This window comes from Pelodiscus sinensis, chromosome 6, assembly GCF_052426305.1.
Source record: "Pelodiscus sinensis isolate ZL-2025 chromosome 6, ASM5242630v1, whole genome shotgun sequence".
Lineage (NCBI taxonomy): Eukaryota > Metazoa > Chordata > Testudines > Trionychidae > Pelodiscus > Pelodiscus sinensis.
The window spans coordinates 87564856-87590010 of NC_143057.1; the positions used below are offsets into that span (position 1 = coordinate 87564856).

Genomic DNA, 25155 nt, shown 5'->3' on the forward strand with positions numbered 1-25155 from the left:
GGCTTCTAGTAAGGGAAGCTCTTGGAGGGTTGGTTCAGACAAAAACAAATACAGGTTGAACCTCCCCAGTCCAGCACCCTCGGGACATGACTGGTCCCGAATGAGGGAATTTGCCAGACCAAAAGAGGTCCCTCACCTTATGGCCTGTGCTGAACCCCACTGCTCCCCACCCCCGCAAAGCTCCAACCCTGCTACTGCCTGCTCAGCTGCCGGGCCAAAGCTCCACAGCCAGGGCCAGCACTCCCTTGCTGCCACTGGGGCCACAGCTCCACAGTTGGGGCCAGTGCTCCCTGGCTGCTGCCATTGGAACCAGAGTGCCATGTCTAGAGCCATCCCCCCCACACACCACACCACCCATCCCTCACCCCCTCCACAGGGACGTCCTGCCATGCTCCTGCCTTGCAGCCAGACCTGGGCTCTGGTTCAGGAACATCCATGGTCTGGCAGGACTATGGATGTTGCCAGACTCAAGTCCCGGTTAAGGGAGGTACAATCTGTAATACATGCAGGAAAGACACACATCCTAACTTCTGAGTGTGTGATAAATAAACTCAGCATATATGCAGTCCTGGGGATGGGCAGGCTATTTTATTCAAAGCAGCATTTGTTGTGGCTTTTCTGGCTTTCTGGATTAGCAATTTAGTGACATGCGCAACAAAGTACAGCTCTAGATGTTTAAAACTCAGGTATTCAAACAGCGAGTAAATAGGAAAAGGGGCTATAGCTGAATTAAGGAATTCACAGATAAACAAATATGAAGACTGTCAAAAGATTTTTAGGAATAGGGGACCTGGAGCCAGGTCCACTATTCTTAAACAGGGATGGCAGCTACCTCACCTGATATAAATTTCTAAGTTATAAGTAAACTGTTAGCCTACCTATGTCTTAATCCTAAAAATGTTGGTACATATTTCTTTAGGATTGGTGTAATGGTGTCTGCAGCAGGAGATTTGACTATAAGGGTCCAAGCAGAATTGCTACAGGGCCTATATTCAGCCTTCTGTTGGGTTACTCACCTTTGGATAGTCCATAGAGTTAGCTTAGTATTTTATTTTACTTAGCAGTAACATGAAGACCCTACAGACCCATATTCTCTAAAACACTGGCTTCAACATTTTAGCGTAAGTGAAGCATAGGTAGGTATAAGACCCTTTGTATAGACAAAATGGCCTGACAGTTAACTTAGATTTTGGGGAACTCAGAATAGCTTGTCTGAGAAGGGATTTGGTACAGGACTACTAAATTACTACTAGGCTTTCAATAAAGTAATTGGTAGATATTTAACTGCAAACCTTACTTTTGAAAATAACTGATGTATATGGTAATTTGCTAAGAGACATTAACATGTTAATGAACAGGACAAGCACCCAAATATTATTAGGGTGAGGAAGTTCAACATAGACATGAGAAGCTAAGCATCTGAATGAACATTCACGACAGTTCACAAGGCTCTAAAATAGGCCAGATCATCATGTAGAAGAAAGCAAGCTTTTCATCAGTGACCCTTAAGTTCTTCACTGTAATCATCCTTCACCGAACTTCGAGCATTGAGGGTCTGGTCCAGCAGATTCATTTGGCATGCCAAAGATGAGGCTGGTCTTTTGTCTCTTATCACCAGATCCCCGTGGAAAGGTGAAAGTATAAGTATACATGAGTACATGTAAAGAATGACACAAAGAAAAGTAATATAACATTAGGGCTGATATTTGTGTGGTTTGGAGCTTTTTTCCTCTTAACTTCATCTGTAAACAAAATCAGCTAAGGTTTTGCCTTGCCCTCAACCTAAGTATCTTTGCTACACACAATGAGGTTCTCTACAAGGCACTGAGCTTCTCACTTTTAATTCTGTTGCATCTGATTTTGGTACTACAACCCTCTTGCCCCCACTTACTAAATGAGTATGAATTAGCAGCCAATACAATTATAAACCATTGAGAATGAGACTCAAAGTCCTTCTTTGGTGACCTCTATCCCAGCATGCCTGTACAAACTGGGATGTGGAGGGACTCACAAGTGAGCTGAGTTCTAACAAGTCTATTGAGTAATTTGTTGTGAAGTAGGAACCCTAAACACAGAACTGGTCCCAGTTAAATGCAGGAACATAAAAGCATTCCCAGCATTAAGGTTACAACCTGCTGTTTAAAATCCATGTTCAATGTTTGTTGATCATTGGTCTGTGTCCCCTAAACAATAGGATATGATAACAATGCCCAGAAGTTTTATGAAGTTGGTTTTGTTTTGCAGGAAGGAGGGCTACACAGGAAGGAGGGGGGAGATGAGGAGAAAGAGGCAGGGGGAGAGAGACTGGCTTGATTATCCAGCAATAGCATAGACCAGGGTTGGACAATTTTTCACTGGAGGCCACTTCAGAAATTTTGTAAATGGCCTGGGGCTGCCCTGGAAGAGGCGGGGCTTCAGGTGGAAGGTGCGGGGCCATGATGATTTCATGCTTCCCCACCCACAGACTCTGACTGGTCTGGGGGTGGGGGAAATACACGAAGTCTTTGCCCCCATCCCAGAGAGAACTGCCAGCTGTTCAGAACTAGGCGCCCGTGCACTCCCCACCTGCCCCCAGGTCAATCAAGACCTCAGGGATTGGGTACATGCAAAGTCTCTTGTTCCCTGTCCCCGCCCTGCAAGGGAGCATCACCAGGGATGACTCTAAGGGTACATCTAGACTACATGCCTCTGTCGCCAGAGGCATGTAGATTAGGCTACCAGACATAGTAAAATGAAGCGGCGATTTAAATAATTGCCGCTTCATTTAAATTTACATGGCTGCCGCGCTGAGCCAACAAATAGCTGATCAGCTGTTTGTCGGCTCAGCGCGGCAGCCATGTAAATTTAAATGAAGCGGCAATTATTTAAATCACCGCTTCATTTTACTATGTCTGGTAGCCTAATCTACATGCCTCTGGTGTCAGAGGCATGTAGTCTAGACGTACCCTAAGAGCCGCGTGTTCCCCCGTCCCTAGGCTCTAATTAGCCTGGCGGCAGTGGAACAGCAGGATCTGGCCTGTGGACGCCCTTTTGCCCATCCCTGGCACAGACTTTTTGCATTTGGGAGTTACTGTGTTTCTTCATTCCTGGTTTGGGAGTTTTGGGAAAGCAATGCTTAAATCCCAATGAATAACATTTTACCTTTAAGAAACTTCCTGACTAGTTCAACAATACTGACTGGATCCATAAGGAGTCATATGTAGCCCTTCTTGGCCAGATGCACAGAGCAGCAAAATGCCAAGTTTGTCAGTGAACGTGAAAAATCTCTCCCCCCCCAAAGAGGCTTCTGTGTAGGAAGAAAGGTAATTCTCCTTAACATGTATGCTAACTGCCAAGGCCTCTGGGCTAAACAAATTTCTAAATCTCTGCTACCACACTTCAGAGGTGGCCCTTAGTTTTGGCTTTCTTCCCTTCCCTCACACCATGTGTCTTTGAATTAGAGCTGAAAAAGTTTAATAATAGCCTCTTTAGGACAAATGTTGGTGACAGCCCAAAATTTTCTTTAGGGTTTACTTTATTTCATCTTCTATTTTAGGATTTTATATTGCTAAAGACATCAAAGCAACCCAAGTGCCTTCTACATAAATCCGGTCAGCAGAGGTCTACTTAAGGGAGACTCTGGCTGTTCCCATTTTTCAGGGTATCAGGGGTCAATACAGTCCTTGTGAAACTGCTGATAGAGAGGAGCAGCAGCCAAGGATATGTATTTCAGCTACCTAGGTTTGAAAAAAAACTGTTTATTTAAAAATATAAAGTAGTTTTCTTCCTGTTTCTATTGAGTACTTAGAAGTTTTTTAAATCTTGTTTTTAAAACTTCCTACCTTGCAATTTAGTTGCTAGTTATTGTATTAGACACCTTTTTAGAAAGAACATAAAAAGCTCGATACAAGTCACATGGAATCAATCTAAACTCAAATATTTATGAACTGCAGCATACAGTGTTTTCTATACAAGTTTCTCTATAAGATTTGGAGAACAATAGAAAATGTCTGTATTTTTGATGACACATCAGATCTTTCCATGCAGAGCAATGAACTATACTTACCTTCAGAGCTCGCTGAAAAGTGCTGATGGACAGCAATGCCAGGTCCTGCTGTTCCTCTGCATAGCGCATCAGGTAAACGTACACTAGTTTTTTAATCTAAAAATACAGAATATAGCATCAGAGAATTTAAGAATTCTAGTAGACAGGAATGTAAGCTATGTTATTTGAAAGGCAAAACAAACTAATCAATGGTAAAATATTGGGTTTAGGATTAAAAGCATTCCTGAGTAGTCATATACTCAGTATCTCTGGAAATTTTGAATGACCTCCTTCTTCAGTTACGAGGTTTACAATAAACCAAGAATTCCTAATGACTTGCTGTGATGGGTTGCGGTCACAGAAGACCCATTTGGGATTCCCAGGTGTGCTGACAGAGCCACTGACACTTGCCTCCTTGCTGTCTGGGGCTTCTCACCACCCTATCCTGCTGGACCACATTTCCTGGTATCCACCAGCCAAGGCGCAGAGCTGACATTACCACCACAACACACACCAACATCCTCCCTCTCCCGCCCCCCAACAGCAATACAGACACTAAATCTTTTCAGGTCTGAGTAGAATGTAGTTTTTGGTTCAGCTTCCAGGAACCCACCCTCCAAATGAGATCAGAACCCCAAATAAATCATTCAGGTTAGTCCCCTTTTACAATAAAAAAGAACATACACATTGATTGCTCCCCCAGATAATGATTATTTACACTGGGCTTAACAGTAAATAAGTGATTTTATTGAGTACCAACAGTAAGCTTTAAGTGATTGCAAGTGGAAACAGGCACAGCAAAGTGAATTATAAATTTAAAATAACAGAAAACGCATATAAATTTAAAATAACAGAAAAAGTCCTAACATCTTAAAACTTACTACAAACTAACCCTAAAACTGTTGTTTCAGCTAAACCTCCAAGCCAGAGAAGGGAGGTTACTCACCTTGTGCAGTAACTAGAGTTCTTCGAGATGCATCCCCATGGGTGATCCACTTACATGCTTCAGCCATGCTGTGCACATAGCCTGGAAATCTTCAGTAGCACTCCCCCAGCCGCTGGCGCATGCTGCGCTATTGCGCAATCGTTCGGAATGACAGTTAAGCAGGCGCCGACGGCAGTTCCCTCCATTCCTTCTCTACCCCAGACCACTGTCAGCCCAGAGCAGAGGGGAGGAGGGTGGGTGTGCAAGATCCATGGGGACACATCTCGAAGAACTCCAATTACTGCACAAGGTGAGTAACCTTCCCTTTTTCTTCAAGGGTCCACATGGGTGCTCCACTTAGGTGACTACGCAACAGTATTCCTGTTTGGCGGTGGGCGCTCTGTGTTACATGGCTGGATATTGGACAATACGGTACATCCAAATCTCGTGTCCGAGTCCTGGAAGGACTGGATAGCGTAATGTTGCGCAAAGGCATTTGTGGAGGCCCATGTTGCAGCTCTGCAGGTGTCATCTATAGGAAGCCCCTTGAAGAAAGCAGCAGTGGTGGATACTGCTCTCATGGAATGCACCTGTATAACTGTTGGTGTCCGTTTGTCTCTCTGGTCATAGGACAGTTATATGCATGTGGAAATCCATTTGGACATATGTTGTTTGGAGACAGGTTGACATTTGGACCTGTCCACGCAGGACATGAATAGTCTGGGTGCCTTGCAGAAGTCTCTTGTACACTCCAGGTAAAAAGCTAATGCCCTGCATATGTCCAGTGTGCACCACACTGCATGGTGTTGTCATGTGGTTTCAGGAAGAACACAGGTAAGTATATTGGTTCGTTACAGTGGAACAATGTAGGTATCTTAGGTAGGAATTTCGGATGGGTCCTGAGGATGACTTTGTCTTTGTGGAACACCATGAACGATAGTTCGGCCAAGAGTGCCGCTATCTCACCCACTCGCCTGGCCAATGTTATTGCTATGAGAGATGGAGCAGTGAGCAAGTTGCGAGCAGCTCAAAAGGTCATCTCATGATTGAGTCCAGCACAAGATTCAAATCCCAGGACAGAATTGGGGCCGTATGTTGTGGGTATAGGTTCTGTAACCCTTTCCTGAATCTTTTGAGACACAGGTGAGAGAAAAATGGACCATGCCTGGATGGGTGGGTGTAGCACTGAGATGGCCGCTAAGTGTACATGGATAGGACTTATTGAAAGTCTGTGTCTTGTAGGTAGAAGATGTATTCCAGGATGTTCGAGATCCCAGTCTCGCATGGATCCCGTGCACGAGTGGAACTCCAGGCCGTGAACCAGACCTACTTCTGCAGGTAAGTTTGTCTCGCTGTGGGTCTCCCACAGTTGAACAGAATTTCCCTGGCCCTTCAAGGCAGGATTAGCTCATTGTCTGAGAGCCAATAAGCATCCAGGCTCACAGGTTGAGAATATGCAAATCCAGATGTGGTATGCGCCTTTTGTCTTGAGTCAGAAGAGCTCGTACCCGGGGAAACTTGTACGATTGACGGATACTGAGCTGTAGTATGGCAGCGTATCAAATCTATCTCGGCCAGCTGGGAGCCACCAGTATGACCCTGGCCATATCCGGTGTGATCTTTATCACTGTTTGCTGTAGCAGAAGTATCGGTGGGCAAGTGTACGCTAATGGGAAGTCCCAAGGCACTGCAAAAACGTCTCAGAATGTGGTCCAATGCCTGCTCTGGAACAATATAGCGGGCACTTGGTGGATTTGTTCACAATGCACAGCAATTCCATTAGATACTCCCATTTCCTGAACAGGTTGTTTATGATGGACCTGTTGCTCTTCCATTCGTGGTTCTATGCCTGCTGAGGGCACCTGCTAGTATATTGTCTTTGCCCAACAGATGCACTGTGATGTTGTGTACGATACCCCATTGCCATAGTCTAATTGCTTCCTCACACAGGCTGAGAGATCTTGCACCCCCTGGCCTGTTTATGTAATAGACTGTGGTGATATTGTCAGACATTATCCTCACGGTTTTGTGTTGTATGTGGGGGACTAGCCACGAGCATGCCCTCCTTACAGCTCTGAGCTTCAACACGTTGATATGGAAACAAGACTCTGTGCATGTCCAGTCGCCCTGGAGTACTATGGATCCCATATGGCCCCCCCATCCTATCAGGGACACATCTGTCATGATGGTAATGGATGGCCTTGGTGCCTGAATGGTAGTCCAATGCATACGTTGCTTCTATCCATCCACAAATTCATGGTGGCTTTGAGTCGATCAGGACACGTAGTATCTTGTGGAATGGATTGTTCTTGGGGCGATATATTGAGTGTAGCCATGCCTTGAACTCTCTCATATGTAGTCTGGCATTTGGAACTATGAACGTGGACACTGCCATATGCCCTAGTATTTGCAGACATGTGCGCACCATAGTCTGCAGGGTTTGTACTGACGTAATCAAGGTCGCGTAGTTGCGACCATCTGTGGATAGGAAGGGAGGCTACACCCTGTGCACAGTCTACCTGTGCTCCTATGAACTCCAGAGTCTGGATAGGGGTAAGGTTGAACTTGTCCAGGTTCAGTAGGAGGTCAAGTGCGTCGAATACTGTTCTCGTCACCCCCAGTAAATGTTCTGCTCCATCATATATGGATGCCATAATCAGGCAGTCGTCAAAATAGGGAAATATGATTATCTGATTTCTTCGCAGGTCTGCTGCCACCATGGAAAGGACTTTTGTAAAGACCCTCGGTGCCATGCACAGCCCAAACGGTAGTACCCTGTATTGATAGTGAGAGTCCTTGATGGTCAATCTGAGGAATCACCTGTGTGCCAGATGAATTGATAGATGGAAATATGCATTCTTGAGGTCAATAGTCATGCACCTTTCTCTAGTGCGGGTATGATCTTCGCTAGTGTAACCATCTTGAACCACTGACACTTGACATACCAGCTGAGTCCCCATAGGTCTAAGATAGGTCTCCACTCACCCAATTTCTTGACGGTTAAAAAGTATTGGGAATAGTATCCCTTCCCCCTCTATTGAGAGGGTACCTTTTCTATAGCGCCTAGCAGCAACAGACATTGTGCTTCCGCCTGAAGGACACTCTCATGAAAGGGGTCCCTGAAGAGGGATGGGGAAGGGGGTGGGATGGTGGGACTGTCGTGAATGGTATGTAGTACCCAGATGGTATTATTTCTAGGACACATTGGCCCAAGGTGATGGTTTCCCATACAGTATAGAAGAAGTCAGCAAGTTTGTTGCCGAAAATCTGTGCTCTTATGTCTGCCTACCCTAGAGGCTTGGGGGCTGACGTGCCCTCGAACAAGTCCTCAAATCTGCTGACGTGATGTGGATGCTTGTGACAATGATGGAAGGTTGTTCATCTGCCTCCCACAAGCGTGTCTCATGTGTCTCCTGTTCTTGTAGGGTCTCTGGTGTATGAACGTCGGCACCCTGAACTGTTGATTGTTTTGCTTATGTTGCTTTTTCTTGAGCCTGAAAGCTGAATTCCCAGAGTGTGTAGTGTGGCTCTGGAGTCTTTGAGGGTGTAGAGAGATGAATTCGTCACCTCCGCAAAGAGTTTTTCCTCCTTCGAATGGCAGATATTCAATGCTCGATTGAACCTCTTGGGGGAATCTAGACAGTTGCAGACACAACGCTCTCTGCATCACCGCTGCCGAGGCCATGGACCTAGCAGCTTTATCCATCACTTCCAGTACTGCTTCAAGTGCTGTCCGGGCAGCCAGTGACCCTTCCTTCATATTTATTTCATACTGATATTTTATATCTTCTGGGATGTATTGAATAAAGGACTCCAAGGATTCAAAAGTCTGGTGTGAGTACTTCGCTAGTCAAGCTAAGTAACTGGTAATTCTGAGTTCAAGGGAGGCTGATGAATATGCTTTCTTTCCCATAGCCTCCAGTCTCTTCACCTCCTTATTGTGACTCGGTATTCTGGGGTACTGGTATTGTTTCCCCTTCTGGTTGGCTGCATCAGCTACAAGTGAATTCGGCTGGGGGTGGGAGAATAGAAATTCCACCTCCTCAGGTGCTATGTAGTACTTCTTATCCAGTTTCTTTGATGTTGCAGGCACTGATGCCGGGGTTTTCCATATGGCTTTTGCCCGTTCCATCAATGCCCCGTTCGTTGGCAGAGCCAATTTGTTATGTGGCAGTGAATGGAAGATACTCATGAGTTTATGTTTGTTGTGGCTGGTATCAGATAGCTGTATCTCCAACGAGTCTGCTACCCTCCAGAACAAGTATTGAAATTTCTTACGGTCATCCCCTCTAGATGGTGACATGAGGAGACTCTGTTCATCCATAGCTGGGCTAGATCCTTCTGGGGGGGTGGAGGGGAACAGCATCCCCTGCGTTGCATCCCCTGTAGAAGAATCAGTGTCCCAGCTGTCTGGACTGTACTCAGCCCTTCTGGGCGTGTTGTTGCCAGCCAATGGCGCCCTGGACACCTGGGTTTCATGTAGTTGCAGCTACTGGTATCTGTAGGGTGCTCAGGAATCCTATGGGCCCCACTGTGGTGGTAGCGGTGGGGGTAATCACTGCACCATCTGCCAGTTCTAGGGCTGGCGTTGCTGCATTGGCGCATACTGGATCTCCACACTGGCCCCTTCACTCTTTGTCATCACTGAAGCGTGGTGTGACTAGCGATGCCAGAGTGTAGGAGCAGAGCGAGCGTCTGGACTTTGGTGTGCCATCAGTACCAAACAGCAGGGAGCATGGCACTGAGGGTATTGCTAGGTCCCTCTCTGTAGTATATGAGGGTACCTGGAACAGTGGAGGCATAGCTGTGGTGCTCTCCCCCACTGCTCCCAATGGCACCATGAGTGTTTTGACCTGCACCGGCACCAAGGGATTTGCTGCATGCAGCATTCTATTGCTGTGCGGCTTGATGGCCTTCTGAAGTGCAGCTGGTACCAGCTTTTCTCTCTGTACCACTGCTCTGCTGTGGGGGAAACTTGAAGCATGGCCAGCGGCTCTTTGCTTCATTTTGGGATAACTGCTTCTCTGTGAGCAGGATCCCTTGTCACTGTGTTGACCCCCATTCTTCTCTGGCTCCCTGCTGAAAGATCTTTTATTGCTGGCAGTTGGAGCCTCTGCAGGAAATCTGGCACATTTCGCGCTCTTGTCCCTTTCCTGTTCTTTTGCATGACCCTGCACAGGAGTGCTCTTCTTGGTCTCCACCCCTGTAGGAATGACCTTGAGGAGGGAGGATTGTTTGAGGCTGTTTTTCTGCCATGGTGCCACCCGTAAAGAGGCTGAGCCTCTGCAGTTCTCGTGCCCTTTTTGAACGCGGGGCGAGCCACTGACAATGCAGGCAGTGGATGACTGGGTAGTTGTGACCAAGGCAGCAGAGGCACTGCTCATGGCCACCCGCTGCTGCGATGAATACTCCACAGCCTGTGCACCTTTAAAAGCTGGAAAATTCTAGCATGACAGAGCTGCTGAGGCTGTTGGAAGGGACGTGGCCGCAGCCGCTCATCCTGCTGAGTTTGCGCTCGCTCTCGCTCTCTCGTTAATTAATGGGCTGGTCAGGTAGGTTTCTGAAAGGATCTAAGGGGAGACTGTCTAGTTGCAACCGATGCCGGAGGCAGTTGAGAATGAACTGACGGAACTGCCGCAGGCGTGTGCTTAACTGTCATTCTGAACAACTGCGCAATAGCGCAGCATGCGCCGGAAACCAGGAGACTGCTACTTAAGATTTCCGGGACATGTGCACAGCAGGGCTGAAGCACCTAAGTGGAGCACCCCTGGGAACCCTCCAAGAAGATGATGGTTTTTTCCCGTGGGGTCTCTGGTTCTCTCTCTTGTGAGTGTCATGCCAGCCAGCCAAAGACAAAGGGTCTGAAAACTTTGCATCTTAAATAACCTTCCTTTCAGGTGGAAATTCTCTGTTTTACATTCTCCCCTTCCATGGAAATTACCTGGTCAGCCCCTACCAGTTAAGATGGTCACATACCTTACTAAGACCAAGCACTGCTAAGACTTGACGGACAAAAGAGGCTGTTTACAAGGTGATTACCCAGACACTGAGAGAAACACCATTGATGGCTCTCACTTGCATATTTAAAACCATATTCCTAACTCTACATACAAGAATACATACACCAAAATAAGATATATAGATCCAGCAGACTGTGACATTAAGATTGATAGGTTACAAGAGGTATTTTGTCCAAAGCATCTTCCAGTTAAGCATGTGTGTGTACATAAGTTAATTTGATTATGCATGGGTGGTGAAACCATCTGTGATGGGGTGGACAAAGCCCCAATATCCCTGCTGGAGGCCTTTCCTCACTCTGCCCAGCAACAGGAGCAGGAGAGAGGTCCTCCAAGCAGAACAGAGTGGCAGCCTCTGTTGCAGCAGGTCGATATAAAAGAAGCTGCTAGGTCAGGACTTGGCAGTTCCTTCCTGGAGTTCGACCCAAGCAGACCTAAAGGCTGATTGGGAGAACAGCAGCATTCCAGACAGCTCCGAGTGGGAGCTGGACTTCATATCTGGTCAGAACCAGGTCCCGCTGCTGAAGACTAGCCGGTAAGCCAACAGCAACCCTTGCAGAACCCTGGACAGGGAAGACTTGATCACAAGGCCCAAGAGAAAGGACTGGACAGGGCAGCTTCCCAGGCAAGTGGCCCAAGGGACGTGACAGCAACCAACCACTTCTGAGACTCAGCAGGTAACTGCTACTTATAAGGTCCTGGGGCCAGGACCCAGAGGAGTGGGTGGGCTTCGGTCCCCCCTTCTAGCCCCCAGCAGCCACAACAGAAGGTAAGAAGAAGCCTGGTCCCAGGCCACATACCAGACAGTTCCTCTCCCGCAGACAGCCAGGTAGAGAGACTACAAGACTCCCCTCGGACACCATGGGGAGCTCACAAGAACAGTGAAGTCCTTTACACCATCACACATGCAATGTTGTCTAATTAAGATATCCAGGGGGAAAAAAATCGTATCTATCTTTTTCTTTGTCTCACCATAGGCATCTGAAAAGTTCTCCCCACTACTGTTGATTATGACATGGGATACAAAATTATACAGGTTTTAAAACTTAGAACAGTGGTCCCTAAATTGAGGGGTAAACATCCTGGGAGGCACAGAGGAATGTTCAGAAACAGTATACGGGCACAAGCCAGCCTCTACAATGGGCTAGTGTTTCACTCAGCCCTGCTCTGCCCTATCTTCCACCGCTAGCTTCTAGACCCATTCCCAGGCCCCAAGGGGTGGGTGGGGCAATAGATTCCATTATGGTATGGAAGGATACAATATAAAAAGTTAGGAGATGTCTGCCTTAGAAATCATAATATCCTTAGTACTCAATTTAATTCAGACAACTCTAACTTCTTTAAACTGAAAGTGGGATACTGTAACTCACCCTAAGGCAAAGCCTCTGTGTCACGTAAGCACAGAATACTTTATGTTTGAGTTATAAACTGACTACAGGGGTTCATAATGGAAACTCTGAAAGACCCTTAACTACAGCTGCGCTATAATTACTGTCACTATCGGAAAAAAGGATTTGTGCCAGTGCTGACAAAAAGTGTAATATTAAATCACAGAAGGTATAAAGTAGTATGTTATTTGTTGTTCTGCTACATAAAAGCAGCAATCAACACTGACCACAAGAGGCCTATGCAATGAATGACTGCAGGTGTGCAGAGCAAGCCTCCTTTCCTTGAATTCACGGTGAGACTAGAAATGCGAGTTCTTACTGTTTCGTGTCTACATAATTCTTTCATCATTTACCTGCATTCAATGTTACAGCACTCCTTTCTGTAAAACTATCAACAGGGCCACATTAGACTTGAGGAACACAGACAGATCTGCTTAATTAGTTTATCAATACATGTACAGCAAACTCCATGAGTTATTGATTAAGTCTTTGATTATTTTTGTTCTCTATCACCAGTTAGGTCACTCTTTGTACCTTTCAACATCTAATGCTATGAGGAATGTAACAGGGCACCATGTACTTATAAAAAATGAAATTTACATACACTTTTCTAACAATAAAGTGCCCTTCAATTCTCATAAGAGAAATAAACATGCCCTATAGCTGTTCCCCTCATATTAGAGTGTGTAGTATAGATCACAATTTTAAGAACATGTTTAGGCAGCAAAGATATCTACAGAATAAGAAAACATTTCATAAAAACGAACTAAAACATTTGTGGTTGCAGTAACCAGTACAGATTGAACTTCCCTGGTCCAGCACTCTTGGGACCTGATTGGTTCCAGACTAGGGAATTTGCCAGATTGAGAGAAGTCAATGCACCAGGGGCTCCACTTTTGTTCCTGGCCACCACGCTGCTGCCTGGGGCTCCGCTCTCCCTAGGGGGGGACTCCATTTCACTCTTCCCGCAGCTCCTCTCCGCTCCCCCCACCACCATTCCTGCTGCCACACTCCCCAGCAGCTCCACTGCCACCCAAAGCTCTGCGCTCCACCTAATCATCTGCTGCCACCCAGAGCTGTGCTCTCTCGACCTCCTAGTATGGCAATGCTCCTGACCCCACAGAGTCAGCTCAACGATGCCAGACGAAGGGTGTTGCCAGACTACCGAAGTCTGGATTACAGAGTTTCAACCTCTACAGGGATATATATTTTTCTTCTATACAGAATGCTTACAGAATTAAGTCAATTTGCTTATTGCTTTCTGGAATAAAGCAAGATCAATATGCCAAAAGTTTTACCTACCCTATTTCAAATAGACACTAACAGAGTAAAATATAATTTTGAGAATTCAGTTAAGATAAAAATAGAAGACAACCAAGAAGTGCCAATTACATAGCTGTGAAACATAGCTATGTTGCAACCTAAACATTTCCTCCAGTGCTCCAACTGAGCTCTATAAAATAGGAGAAACTAGTCAAGCCCCAAATCCTTTTCAATCTGAAAAAACCTGTGTTGAGCAAAAGGAAGAATTTTAGTTTTGAGCCATGGGAAGAGAAGCTAAGGAAAAGTGTTTTATCCACAGTACGAAGTCTGAGCACAAATAATTGCCTTTAAAAAAAACCCTAAAAACAAAACACACTCAAAGGTAAACGTATGAGAAGAGTTATTTGATTATGAATGTAGCCTTCATAAGAGAATGGGAGGGTTAATTTACCTGTGCCCTATCTTTTGAGAGGTGGAGCACTGCTAAAAGAGGAAAAAGGGAACACAGTGAAAAAGCAATAGACATAGCCATTCTAGGGACAACTCCAGCAGAGAATAGCCCCTAAGAAGAAAAGATAATCAAGCTCTGTTGGAATCAGCAATCAACTGTAGCCATTTGTCTGAGATACAAAAGAAAGGTAGATGCTGAGACAAGAAACCAAAGCCTCTCCAGAAATGTAGATACGGGATTGATTTGAAGTCTGCAGATACACATCAAATAGAAGGACCAACAAGCCATACAGAAGATTCACATCTCAATGCTTCATCCACTAGATACTTGAGGTAATGCTTTATCTCTTTTTGCATCTCCTACACAGAGTATGGTTCACAAAAATCAATTTAAGTGTGACCAGTGGTATTGTCTGGAAAAGAGATGGTAATCTAAGACTTTATCAGTTATCAGTAATTCAACAGAAAACTGTATTAGACGGGCAACCCGTTCCTTGAAAACAGGATGTTGCGAATGGATTAGAAATCTTGATTATCAGTCTTAGATCAAGGAAAGACCTTCCATCGACATTACATGGCTCTATTCAGATATCATATCAAAGCCTTCACATCATTTAAACAGCAAGCTATCCAGACTAAGAAAAACAGCCTCAAACCACCAAGTAAGCCTGTCCTGATTTGCCTTACTCTTTACTGGACATTAGATGCTTCCAATAAGGGAATCTTAACCCAATATAACAAAGGTAAACAGAATGAACCATAACTGATGTCAAGAACACTAACTGCAGCTGAGAAAAATTATCTTCACTCAGAAAAACTCGAGTTTTTGATCTTGAAACGGGCTGTAACTAACAACTTATGATTACCTGAACTATGCACAATCTTTCATGGTTTACAGGGAAAGTAACTAGTTGACCTACATATTCACCTTTACCAGGCTGAACTTCACAGCACGTTTGTGGATTGCAGAATTAGCTCAACTAACTTCAAAGTTAGCTATCATCAACCAAAATTTAACATGGAGGTAGCTGCTCTCTCCAGAATACCTCCTGATATGGAAAAAAATGGTCAAACTGTTCAGAAGACATAAAGATGTTCTTAGGCTAACTGATAGTCCTTGGATATACAAAGAGATGGCAAGGTATTTTAGTTTGCAGCTGTACTTGCTGGCAATAGAGGACTTGGACATGGATGTTATATCCCCCATTAAGTGTATGGCAACTCAAAACGAATTTAACATTGAGGTAGATGCTCTCGCCAGAATGCCTCCAGATATGGAAAAAAAAAGTTGCCAAACTGCCAAGCCTACTAGAGTTCCATTTAACTGAACACAATTATAACAAAGTAAATGATTTTTGTGCACGATAAAGCAAAGGAAGATATGACTGTATCTTAGTCATAGAGAATAACTTCACTAGGTTTGTCCAAGCCTCCATCAATTCAGAAAAGACTTTGGCAGACAAAGTCTTTAATTACTTTGGTTTCCCCAAAACTATTCGTCATGAACAAAGGACAAAAGTTAGAAAATAATTTATTCAGAAGGTTACAGCATTACTGTAAAACTAACATCTCACACAATCAGGGCAATGAGTGAGTAAAATTCCTAAACTAAATTCTGCTAGCTAAGTTGAGAACTTTCCCAGAAGAACAAAAGCAAACTGAAAGGACTCCCTCAGAAAGATAATTTATACCTATAACTGTACTTGAATTGAGGCACCGGGGGTTTCACCCTTCTATTTATTATATAAAGGACCTGCACATTTGCCCATTGACACTGTACATGGACTACATATAAACTCTGAATCTGCACCTGGGGACCATGAAGATTACACTGAGAACAGTATCAGCAGATGAAAGCAGCTTATATTCCGAAAAAAAATCGGCTGTCCATGGGGGGAAAAAATCCATGATCAATGCTGACATAGAAGATTATCAAGCTAGAGAGAAGACCCCCACAGATAAATGTAGGAACAGTGAGGGGCATCAGACTTCTCAGTGTCTAAATCCAGCTATTGAACAGGTGAAAGTACCACCAAATTAATATTACATTTGTCACATGTATCTACTTTTATACTTAACCTCATTCTATCCAAGACAGATGTAAGCGATAGTGATGTTGATCAAGTGTTTTGTAGTTCTGGATAATTTGTTATGTTCCTTAAATAGGTGTCTGATCATGCCACATGACAGAGTTACACTGTTAAACCATTGGTCGTATGGTAATATATTTCATATGTATGAGCATCTTTGGGAATTTAAATAATCGGAAATAACTATTTTGTTGGATACTAGATCCACATCTGTCCCACAATCATTGTTCAGCCACAACTTCATGAGTACTGGAACTCATGGGTGATTACTAATAAGCCTACCTGATACAGTACAATATCACATTCAGTGTAACAGAAATGTCAGGGGGAAGTAGAATACACATAAGGGAAGGGTAGGGGGTCAATTTACCTCTGCCTTTAAAGGTTATAGCACAACTGAAGAGGAAAAAACCAACACAGTAGGGCTATGTCTACACTGCAAGTTTTTGCAGCAGAAAATACACTAATGAGGGACTCATTAGCATGAGTCATGATGTCATTAGCATATCTTCTGCCAATTCTTTTTGCACACGGGGTTTTTGCGCAAAAAGAAGCAGTGTAGCCACTTCCATTTTGCGCAAAAAAACCCCTTTTGCGCAAGATCTTTATGTTTCTCCCCATTACAAAAAGAAACAAAACTTTTCAAAACAGAAAACAGTTTGCTGTCAGTGATGTATGAAGTTACATTTGATAGAATCCACAATAAAGCTCCTCTAAGTGCTACAATTTTGGGCACATCCATTAGAGGGGATACCACAGAATGGAAGGGGGAAGGAGAGATGGTACCTGATGGTCATATGGGTTGTCCAACACTCTCAGACCCCAAAAGAAGACGTTAATCACTTTGTACAGTAATGATGTTTCTTCGAGCTATGTCCCCGTGGGTGCTCCACTGTTGGTGTCAGGCTCGTTCCGGTGCCGCAGGTCAGAGATTTTCCATAGCCGTAGTCAGCCGGACCGCACATACGCGATTAGCAACTTGTGCCATTCGTGCCCTTCGATTGCGTGTGATCTGGATCCCGCCAGTTCCTCTCGCCGCTTGGCTATCTGCAACGAGAAAGAAACAGAGCTCCGGAGCGGGGAGGAGGGCGGGACATGGAGCACCCATGGGGACACATCTTGAAGAAACATGGTTACTGCACAAAGTGAGTAACTTCTTCTTCGAATGGTCCCCAGGGGTGCTCCGCTGTTGGTGACTACACAATAGTACTCGGATGCGCCCTGGAGCTAGGTTTGACACTAACGGATAGCACTGCTGAAGCCACAGTGGAATCTGCGACCAAACACTGTGCAATTGCATAATGCTGCATGAATGTTGTGTTCAATGATCAGGTGGTCGCTCTACAAACATCATTCAATGGGACTCCTCTGATGAATGCTGCTGAAATAGCCACTGCCCTTGCAGAGTGGGCCTTTGGATGAGATTGGAGAGGTCCGTTGCAGATGTTGTGACAAGTGGTAACGCATATCACTGTAAACTTTGAGATGTGCTGGCTGGACAGAGCACAGCCCTTGGAACGCCCTGAGGTTGCTATTATCAGTCGGTCCATTTTACGCCAGTCTTGGGTTCTATGCATATAGAAAGAGAGTGCTTGCCGCACCTCAAGTGTGTGAGGCTTCGGATAGAAGGAAAGCAGTACTATGGGTTCATTCTGTGAAATTTCGAAAAACTCTAAGGATAAAGGCCGGGTATAGACGCCATATGACTGAGTCTCTGGTGAACGACGTAAATGGTGGTGTTGCCATCAAAGTGGCCAGCTCGCTAACTCTACATGCCAATGTGATTGCCAGGAGAAAGACCACCTTCATTGTGATCATCCTGAAAGAGGTCGTGGCTAATGGCTCGAACGGGGGATATATGAGGATATCCAATACGAGGTCTGGATTCCAAGAACGGGGGGAGGTGGTCTATGCGGGAGACTGAGGTTTGTTAACCCTTTCATGAACCTTTTAGTGATCAGGTGAGCAAATGCACTAATGGCAGCTAAATGTACTTTCAGGGACGAAAGTGAGATTCCTGCCCGCTGGAGGTAAAGGACGTAGTTGAGGTTTTGGTGAAGGAGTGATGTGGCGGGGTCAAGTCGATTGTCAGAGCACCAGAGTGTAAATCGGTGCCATTTTGCAAAGTAGGTAGTGTGGGAAGATTGTGTTCTGCTATGCATTAGACAGTGGTCCCCAACCTTTATGGGCTCCCGGGCGCCCGGGGGCGGGGCCGCGCGTCCTGGGGCACGCCAGGGCCAGGGCCGCCCGAGCCCCTTGTGCCGTGGGCCTGGGGCTGGCGCCGCCGCCCGAGCTGCGTGCTTGGGGCCGGCACCGGCGCCGCGTGCCCGCATGTGCCCCGGGGCTGGGGCCGCCTGAGCGCCGCGCACCAGGCGCCGGTGCATGTCGCGCGCCTGGGGCCGGCGCCTCCAGTGCGCCGCGCGCCGGGGGGGGTGGGGCCAGCCTGGGTTGTCGGCGGGCACCTACCAATGCCCCGGCGGGCGCCATGGCGCCCGCGGGCACTGCGTTGGGGACCACTGCATTAAAACATCTTTAACCTGTTGTGAGCAGAGCTGTTCAGATGCCTTGAATCAGTCAGAAGCCATGCTGTTAAATGTAATATCTCTGGTCTGGGATGGAGTAGCTGACCGGGATTCTGAAAGAGCAGATCTGGTAGGATGGGGAGGGGATAAGAAGGTTGCAGGGACATTAGACAAAGAAATGGGTACAGTGGTGGCCTCGCCATGCTGGGGCTATGAGGATCACCCATGTGGAGTCCGTGTTGATCTTCTCTAGTACTTGAGGTATGCCGGGGGGAATGCATAAAGCAGTGGGCCTCTCCAACTGATTAGGAACGCATCCCATATGGCTCTTTCTCCAATGCCCGCTCTGGAACAGAAGTGACAACACTTAGTGTTGTCTTTCATGGTGAACAAATCTATTCCAGGAGTTCCCCACTGACAGAAAATGCCTCGAAGAACGTCTGCACATATCTCCCACTTGTGATCATGGGGAAAGTGTCTGCACAAGTCATCCACGATCGTATTACTGGTGCCTGGTATGTAGGATGCTACTAGGTCGATGTTGTTTCTGATGCACCAATTCCACAATCATATCGCCTCAGCACAGAGGGATCGAGACCTCGCTCCCCCTTGCCGGTTGATATAAAACATTGTGGAGACACTGTCAGCTAGTACCCTGACAGTCGATCCCGATATATAATCGCGGAAATGCCTGCATGCAAGCAACTCTGCCCTCAGCTCCAGAAGATTTATGTGCAACGTCCTTTCTGTAGGTGACCATCTGCCTTTAATACTCCTGCCGTTCATGTGTACACCCCGCCTATGAGGAACTCATCTTCTGTTAGTCGAAAAATTGGTTGTGGATGATGAAAGGGGACCCCTGCCATCAGATTTCACAGGTTGGTCCACCACAACAAAGAGATATGGATATAAGGTGGAGGTGCTACTATCTTCTGAATGTCGTGTTTGGTTGGAATGTATACAGAAGCTAACCAATGCTGCATGCATTGGAAATGGAGTCAGGTATGTCTCACCATGAACGTGGTCATAGTCATATCGACTGTAGGCAAGTAAGCACTGCAGGCACCCATCAACTGCTGGCAAATAAGCACTGATACTGTCGGGGCCTGTAACAGAATGTTTACAAGATCTTTTATGTCCTGAAATCACTCTGTCAGTAAGTACACCCGTGCGTTGATCGAGTTGGGTCTAGCACCTATAAAGTTTATGATCCAAGTTGGTTCCACCGGGGACTGCTCATTGATTATGAGCCTGAGGGATTCGAAGGTTTATTTGACCAGGTTGACCATAATCGATGTCTCCTGTCGTGAGCTTCCTTTGATGAGACAGTCATCCAGGTAAGGAAATATGACAACGTCTCTGCGACATAAATGTGTACCACCACAGAGTGCTTTGGAGAAAACTTTGGGGGCAGATGCAAGGCCAAATAGTAGTATGTGATACTGGAAATGCATGTCGCCAACTACAAAAGAAAGGAATCGTCAGTGCACTGGATGAATGGTTATGTGGAAGTAGGTGTCCTGTAACTCGAGGGCTACAAGCCAGTATCTGTTGAGTGATGATGATATAGTCGTGAGAGTCACCATTTTGAAAAGAGGGACAGGGTTGGTGGGGAGAGAGAAGGGATGGAAGAGAATGGAATCCTAAGCCTGGATTTCATGACTTCCAGGACCCATCGGTCCATTGTTACCTTGGCCGACTAAAAGGGCCGAAGGCGATGGTGGAATAAGAGATGGGCACAGAGGTTTGCACCGACAATGTGTTCTGTGAGCATGCCCTCGACCGATGAATCAAACCTGCTGGTTTTGGCCCCAGCTGGTTGGTCGCTCAGGATGGCTGGGGACGTCTGTGCTGTACTCGCTGCTTCTGCCTAGACTGGTCATAAGGGCGGAGTTGTTGCCTCTGGTATTGAAAGTCATACCTCCTCTGATGTGGGTAGTATCTTCTCCTCCTCTATGGGGGAGTATACATAACCAGGGTACGTAATGTCATACGAGAGTGCTTGCCCGAATGTAAGACCTCGTCAGTTTTGTCTGTGAAGAGCTTGCGCTTTTCAAAAGGGAGGTCCTCTACCTTTGTCTGTAGTTCCTTAAGAACCGCAGCCGAGGTGAGCCACGAAGATAGTCTCATAGCGATTGCTGTGGCTGTAGATAGGGCAGCTGTATCAGCAACATCTAGAGCAATCTCTAACCCCGCTCTCACTGCTGTGTAACCCTCTTGTACCACAGATTTTTTGAATCAGGGAGGTGTTGAAGCAATTCTGTTAACTTTGAATAATTGTCAAAATTATGGTTTGACAGCAAAGCCGCGTAATTTGCTATACGTAAAAGCGAGGTGGCTGATGAGCACACCTTCCTTCCAAAATATTCAGCTTCTTCTTGTCCTTATCCGTTGCTGTGTTTCTATACTGGGGTGTCTTTGCCCTGTGCTGAGCTGCGTCCACCACCAGAGAATTTGGTTGGGGATGGTTAAAGAGAAATTCGAGGCCTCTGGAAGGAACAAAATATTTCTTGTCCGCCCATTTATTTGTTGTGCCACCGATGCTGGGGTTTGCCAGATTTCCTCTGCAGCCTCCATGATTGCTTCATCGATTGGAAGTGCAATTTTTGCCCTCTGCTGGGGATGTAAATTTTTGAGCAGACGGTACTGCTTTGTCTGTACCTCTGCTAGCTGCACCTGCTATGAATCTGCCATGTGCTTGAATAGTTCCTGAAATTGCTTCAGGTTGTCCGGCGGGGGACATGTCTCCCAGGAACACCGCCTTGTCGGCATATGAGGAGGGATCTGTCGGCGATGTTTCTTGGTTTCAATAACTGTCCCTCCTCCAGTTCCAATTGTTGGGGCTGTGAAGCGTGGCTCTGTTCAGAAGGGGTCAGAGGTCGGTGAGTTGGCGGAGATTGCACTTAAGCATGTTGGTACCTTGGTGAGTGACAACAGCATGGGGATCATCTGTAGGAGTGTGATCTATAATAGTGAGGAGCCGAATAACGTGGCCTGTGGGAATAAACGTAATCATGGTCAGATCTAGCCGGTGACAAATGCCTCGAAGATATAACACTGCCATGATGGTGGTAATAAAACAGATGAGGAGACCGCCTGAGAGAATGAGGCAAGTGTGGGGACATCCTCAAAGAAGGAGATAAGAATGTTCGCCTATCCCAATGCCCCTAGTACTCCTTAAGTGCCCCTCTGCGTGAACATCTTGTGGCACGCCTAGAGAATCAGCAGTGCGATGATAATAGCCGTATCTCGTAGGAGAAAGCCGCACTGGCGGTGATGAAGAGGATGTGAGGGAGAATTTCAGGAATGGTGAGATGGATACACGTTGAGCATGCGACTTCTGTGCCGCTTTTGTTGATACGGGTCTCTGAGCTCTTTCTGGTATCTGCTCCGTATGTGGTTCCGTCTTATGGAAGCTGATATGTGCGGCACCCATGGCCAGCGCTGAGATGCGCGGCACCGTATCCAATGTCAAGGTATGCGGCACAGTGGCCGATGCCAAGGTGCACGGCACTGCTGACGGGATCTGAGATCGTGGCATCACGGTTGGTGCCAAAGCACGGAGCACCGAAGATGGCATCAAGGCGCATAGTCCTGCTGGTGATGGTGGGTACCCTGGTATTCATGGCGGCGAGGGCGAAGACAGCTCTGATAATTGCAGTACTGCTGTTTCTTTGGGCTGTTCCCTCGACACCGGTGAAGGTCTCGGTGCCAACGGTATCAGTACCGATGAGGCGGACCTCTCGGATTTTGATGTAATAGAGGTCTTTGCCATCATTGGGGGAATGCCAGACGTGCCGGGCTTGTCCCCTTTGCTGACCCTGCTTACAGGCCCAGCAGATAGGAATCATGTGGGGGACGCCCTGATTCTCTTCGGACTCTGAACTGATTGGCAGGGTGGGGTCCGCGGGTTGTAGGGCTTTATTGAAGAGGATCATTTTAAGGTGCATCTCTCTGTCCTTTCACGCTTGAGCAGTAAGCTTCAAGCACTGCGCACACTTCTGAGGGACGTGCGCCTTGTCCAGACAGTGAATGCAGGCCGCATGGGCCATCCGACACAGGCACGGCTTCGTGACACACTGAACACTTTTTGAAACCTGGAGGACCAGGCATCATTTTAGTTTTTAGATATTTGATTGTAAGAGGACAACACTGAACTATAAACTCTAAAGGTTTTGGTTGGTTGTTTTTTTGAAGGAAAATGGATAACTATACTAATGACTAAAACTATGAACAGACTTCGAACTATCTATCAGTTTTTAACTAATTCTGACAGAAAGGCAAACCAGTTGAGGAGACGAACTATGCTCCACCTGCAACTGAAGACGGTTGAGAGGAATTGGCAGGAGCTGGACCGGGAGCGATTGAAGGGCGCGAACGGTACAAGACGCTAATCGTACATGCGCGGTCCAGCTGACTACGGCAAATCTCCGACCTGCGGCGCTGGGACGAACCTGACACCAACAGTGGAGCACCCACAAGGACCACTCGAAGAAGAATTCGATTTGCTGTCAGAGGTGGCACACAGGTGCTAGGACCCAGCAAAGAGTAGATCCCAGTCATTTAAGACAGAGATCCACCAGCACAGAGGTGGGCAATAATTTTTGGTGGGGAGCCACTCAAAGATTTTGGTAAGTGGTCAATGGCTTCACTTTTCTGTGAAGGGGGCGTGTGGTCTAGGATGGAGGTTGGGTGCAGAAGAATGCATGGAGTAAGGGACTGGGGTGCAGGAGACGGTGTGGGATCTGAGAGGGTGTTGGAGTGAAGGAGGGGACTGTGACCTGGGTCAAGAAAATGCAGTGCTGGGTCTGGTAGGGTGCTTAGGTGCAGGAAAATATTCGAGCCTGGGAGAAGATACAGGAGGGGGTACAGGGTCTGGGAGGGAGTTGTGACCTGGGGCAGGGGTTGCACAGGGCTTGGCTGGTGACCTGGGGGAGGGAGTAGGGATGCAGGTGGGGTTGGGGTGCCAGAGGCAGACTCTGGCTGGGAGGCACTTACCTAAGCAGCTCCCAGCCAGTAGCCCTGCAGCACCCACAAGGCAGGTGGGGCTCCCTGCCTGCTGCAGCCCCAGAGCATTGAAAATGCAGCCTGCTCCCTCCACGTGGCTCTCAACTCCAGGTGGGAGAAGAGGCTTGCACTTCCCCCATCTCCCAGGCCAATCTCTCAGCTCTTACTGATTGGCAGTTTCACAGGGGACGGCAAGAACACACAAAGCTTCCCCTGTCCCCCTCCCCCCACAAAACAGAGAAACATAGGGACTGCACTTTAAACCACAGTAGCTGAGTGCCTGAGGGTCCCGTCAGGGTTGACCATGGGCTGGATCCAATGCCTTGGCAGATCGAATCCAGCCCCCAAACTGTATTTTACCTACCCCTGCACTAGCAGGAGGGGCTGCCACTACCCTTTTCTCTGCATTGTGTGATCTTCACCTCATCTTTCCAGGACCACAAGGAGATTGGAGAGTCCTGTTCCTGGACTGGGTCAAGAAGAGACTGTCTGAAAGATGAAGCAGATAGAGGAACTTTGGGCACAGAGCCCTAACAGGGATATGTCACTACTCATAAGGGGTATCATTGGAGAACACAGGGGCTATCACTGGGAAGGAGATGACAGGGGAAGAATTGACCAGCACTCATGGTGAGAGGGGCCAGTACTAAATGGGGTAAAGCCTTCCAATTCCCCAGCCTGTCACTGCAATAGGTAGTTTCTGTAGGTTCCAAGCACAATTTATTCCCATATTACACAGTTGCAGCAGCCACCAGCTCCCCTATCTAAATGACACTTGACCAGCAAATGTCACAGGTGTAATCCATGAATCCTTGGCAGAGTCCATGAGGCCTTAGTGGCCACTGCTCTCCAGCTCAGTTAATGTAGCCTCAAGAAGTCAAAGCCTTCAAAACTTCCCTGGCTTTGAGAGAGTTCAAAGTTCAGTATACCCAGTTTTGCAGAGATGATTTTGAAATGATTTGAATGTTTTCCAGAAAGTTATCTCCGGTGTAAGTCATGACACCCTTTGCTATAAATGAGAAATTATTTAGATATACCTACACCTGCAGTAGGCAACCACGAACAGTGCATGGGCAGCATGACTGGCCCTTCATCTCAGTGGGCTGCAGCAGCCCATCGTCCAGTGGGGTCTCAACTGCCGTTTTCAGGCCCCAGTGCCCATCTCTCCCACACACCTCACGTGCACTGGGGCACCAGAGCCCTTCGCTTCCTGCACCTTCCCTTCCCGCCCAGCACTTTGGAGCACCGCAAATCCACTGATTTGCACTCTGTCCCTACTCCTTCCCCTCCCCAACCTGGAACTGCTATGAATCAGCTGTTTGCAGTTGTCCAGCTCTGGGAAGAAGAAAGTAGAACAGGGATAAAGCAAAATCAGCAAATTTGCGGTGCTCTAAAAGTGCCGCGAGGGAAGGGGAGGTGCAGGAAGTTCAGGGCTCCGGTGCCCCAGTGCACAAGAGGCACATAGGGAA

At 46.8% G+C, this 25155-nt stretch overlaps 1 protein-coding gene across 1 annotated transcript in view; it reads right to left on the reverse strand.

Annotated features, from left to right (window-relative positions):
• AP3B1 (adaptor related protein complex 3 subunit beta 1) overlaps positions 1 to 25155 on the reverse strand; it is a 322060-nt gene that overhangs the window by 241847 nt on the left and 55058 nt on the right. The window contains exon 4 of the mRNA XM_006119130.5: positions 4046 to 4141. Coding sequence (XP_006119192.1) covers positions 4046 to 4141 — 96 coding nt within the window. The remainder of the gene's footprint in view (positions 1 to 4045; positions 4142 to 25155) is intronic.